The sequence below is a fragment of the Diadema setosum genome, chromosome 2 (assembly GCF_964275005.1).
Source record: "Diadema setosum chromosome 2, eeDiaSeto1, whole genome shotgun sequence".
Taxonomy (NCBI): domain Eukaryota; kingdom Metazoa; phylum Echinodermata; class Echinoidea; order Diadematoida; family Diadematidae; genus Diadema; species Diadema setosum.
This window is the reverse complement of record NC_092686.1, coordinates 45,385,883-45,389,645: the sequence shown is the minus strand read 5'-3', so window position 1 is coordinate 45,389,645 and position 3,763 is coordinate 45,385,883. Positions and strand designations below refer to the sequence as shown.

Below are 3,763 nucleotides of genomic sequence, written 5' to 3'. Positions count from 1 at the left end.
GTAGGTCTTTATGTCGTTCTAGCATTCGATTTAAGAAAACATAGGACTGACCATTCGTGCGTCCCCATTCTTGCGTCCCCATGCTTGCCCTTAGTCTGATTATGGCTTTCTTGAAACAACCCATGTAACCTTCATTTTTACAAAGTGAAGCCATGGAATATTGCAGATGGTTTCGTTGGTATATGACTGATAAAGTTGTTTTTCATGTTCTCTAGTCAGATGTCATTATTATAAAATTTGCTAAATCATACTCGATAGAATGAGTGTGCCTATATGTGAGATTATGATGGCTATAGACTTTTACTCTTTTTACAGATCTGGCATTCTTTAGCAGATCAAGCAAGCTGCAATTACCTATAATTATGACATCAATGGTTGAGGAGTTTAAAGCTGGGAAGGTTAAAGGGTGTGTACAGTTCTGGTCGAGGTGAAGATTTAGCTTTTAACGTTTTGTGAGATATTCAGAAACCACTCTATGAGATGTCAAAGAGCAAGCAGTTCAAAGGGGTATCAAAAGTTTATTCGATGAAAATCGGTTTTCAAATGGCTGGGATATCCAAAAACAACGTGAAACAAGGAGATACTAATAAAGTTGGGGCATGTCACCTTTTATTATTAGCACTTTTTTGGATATCTCAGCCATTTGAAAACCAATTTTCATCAAATAAACGGTGAATTCTTCTTAAAATTACATGCTCTTTCATATTTCATAAGAGGCTTTTCATTATCTCGCTTAGGAATGTTCAAAACATGAATCCCTACCTCAACCAGTACTGTACAGTCCCTTTAAGCTAGTGATGATGAGGGAGTCAAAGGACCAGACAATAGCAGGAGTCAGGCCACCGATCTACACGGGGAGGAGGTGGAGGGCGGAGGAGGCTGCAGATGAGGCAGTGACGATGGCAAAGTGGAAGGAAATGCAGGGTGCGGTTCAGGTGGGGCGGAACGGGGTCGGGTTTTATCAGCGTGTGAGATGGTACCAGCAAGGCAGGAAGGGTAGGAGGGATTTGGCAGTGGAAGCGGTAAAGGAGAAGGAAGAGGAAGAGGAGTGCCACTTTACCAAGGCTGTACAGCAGGGAGTCACGGGGGGGGGGGGGGGGGCGTGGACTTGATGGGAAGGGGTGGAGCAGTGGAACTGGTGTCGTGGAATGACCTCAGGTCAATGTCCTCTGGAGCTGTGCGCTTCATGATCAGTTCCACCTTTGATGTTTTGCCTTCTCCAGTAAATCTTGATAGGTGGGGCGTTTTGGAGGACATTGTATCAGGGAGGTGGAACCCTTCCACCTCCCTGATTGTATGGAGGGTTTGCAACCAGCATGTGGAGGGTTATTACAGGCCTGTACATGGAGGCACAACCAGGTGTAGAAGGAGTGGACCTTCGAGGGTGAGGGAAATCCGGTTTATGAAGGAGGGGGTGAGATGCAGTGCGAGGAGGAAGGGTCAAGGGGATGATGTTTGAGGGATTTTAGCAGCGGGGGATGATTAGGGGGAAACCGTACATTGCCAGAGGAGGTGGTGGTGACTGTCCTGCGGCCAGACATAGTGTTGGTGGCTAGGTCTGTGCACAGGATAGCAATGGTGGAGCTGACTGTGCCATGGGAAACGAGAATGGATGAGGCAAGGGAAAGAAAGTTGGATAGCTATGCTGAGTTGAGAGAGGATAGTGAGAAAAAGGGGTGGAGAGCAGAGGTGTATACTGTGGAAGTGGGGTGCAGGGGTGTGCTGGACGATCGGTGAGGAGGTGGGTCAGAACTATGGGAGTAGGTGGTAGGGAGGGGGAAAGGTGGATTAAGAGGATTTGTGTGGCAGCGGAGACAGGATCTGCACATGGGTAGTTGGGAAGGCCTGGGGGGGGGGGATAGGGGGTGTAGAGAGAGTGTTGGTAATTTGGAGTGAAGAGAGGTTATTGATGACAAGTGTTTTTGAGATGCCATAAATGGGGGTGCTGTCTAGGAAATCCAAACGCAGCTCCGGCCAGCCAGGGGCAGGTGCCCAGTTCTTAAATGACCGAAACACTGGTGATCCCGGGTGTGCAGCTGCTGACAACCCATTGACATTGGCGGAATTAACACCTTTCTGTTATTTATCCTGCATGCAGAGTATTTGGAATCATTGACCTTGTGAGCAGACACCGTCACCATGCCAACGATCGGAGTTTGCACGTCTGCTTTGGAGACCAGCATCCAAGCTCTCCTAACGCATCTTAGAGAAACGAGCAATGCCAACATCAAATTCGTCAAACTACCGTACAATGATGTAGGAAGCTACCGACTGGACTCAATGAACGTGGATGGCATTATTCTCTGTCACTCCATACACAATCGCCGTTTTGGCATCACCGATGTTATGGACGCCCTTTACGATGAATTTCTGCCCAATGCGAGGAGAGTTTTTGGTAACGTTCTGAAGCATTCACACTCATTACAAAAGAAATCTGACTGAAATACAAAAAAAAGAGAGAAAAAATGCAGAATGAAAAAAGCAACGTATAATATATACTTATATATATTATATATATATATATATATATATATATATATATATATATACACTTTTTGTAGGCGCATGCATGCCTTTCGTGTGACCTGGTGGGTATGATATGTCTTATTAGAATGATATGTAGATCTCTTCTTATTTCAAGGTACAATAATTCTATGTCATGATGAAGTTAAGGAAAATCAGGGGAAAATGTGAAATAAAGTTACACTTAACTCTTACAGAAAATCAGAAGGTAAGGCATGTTTTCACCAAAGTATTTGTCGCAACCCAGTATGCAAATTGGCGAACCCCAATGCTCCTATTGTTTGTTTGTCTGTTTGTTGTTTTTTTTTTTGGACAAAAATATTATCAACCCATTGCATTTTTTGTTATAATTTCTCCAATTCGTATACTAAAGTTCACCATTGTTATTATTGCAAAGCAGAAAACATGCAAATGCAAAGGATAGAATTTGTTTTGTTGCTTTCATGTCACAATAGGACAAAGAGGATTTGTGTTCAGGTCAGCGGGAGACTTAATAAGTGAGGAAATTAAGTCATCATTCCATCAAAAATACATTGACTCGTATTATATAACTGACTATGTGTGTATATGCACGTATGTATACCATCATGACCAGAAAGCATTGTCGTTGTTTACTTGATACACAGGGAGAGACAACGTGGCCGTCATCGGACATGATTTCAAATGGCCGTTTGGGGATGTTCAGTCAGGGGAAGGCCACCCTAGAGTGAAAGAAACACACATGGCCAGCTTTAGAGTGAAACAGCCGACTACTTTCCAGTGCTCCGGGCTCGCCTTGATTTGCGGCAGGCTGGAAGAAAGAGTGGAGATGGACGTAGATGATTTGCAAATGTTGCAGGAGTTTGTGGACGGTGTTAAACCAAGGAGGTATGAGACTCATACCTCCTTGGTTAACAACGAGAACCAAGCTTCACATCGCAGGGACATCTTTTTTGCTTCTGCTTCATCGTTCACTCTTTCTATATTAATGATTGTACTTCTAGCCACAGATTGGCTTAATGATGCTGGTAAAGTCACGGTGACGATTGTGATTGTGGTTGTCGTGGTGCCTGAGGGGTCGTACCTTATCATGCAAGTAGTGTATACGAATGGCAACCGTGAGAACCACTGGTACACGTGTAAGTGGTGGCTCGCCCCTTTACGCTTTTGGGGGCATGTTTCCGTCTCCCTCTTTAACTTTTTGAGATCCCTCCGCAGCAGTAGTTCTACAGAATATACGTCTGTACTTTCAATGGCGTAA

General features: G+C 44.3%; 1 protein-coding gene across 1 annotated transcript; it reads left to right on the top strand.

Moving 5' to 3' along the window:
• Positions 1-2,139: 2,139 nt before the first annotated feature.
• Positions 2,140-3,763, top strand: LOC140246049 (uncharacterized). Its single transcript, XM_072325494.1, has 2 exons — positions 2,140-2,395; positions 3,150-3,763. Exons 1-2 carry the CDS (start codon positions 2,140-2,142, stop codon positions 3,761-3,763), a joined length of 870 nt encoding a protein of 289 aa, XP_072181595.1.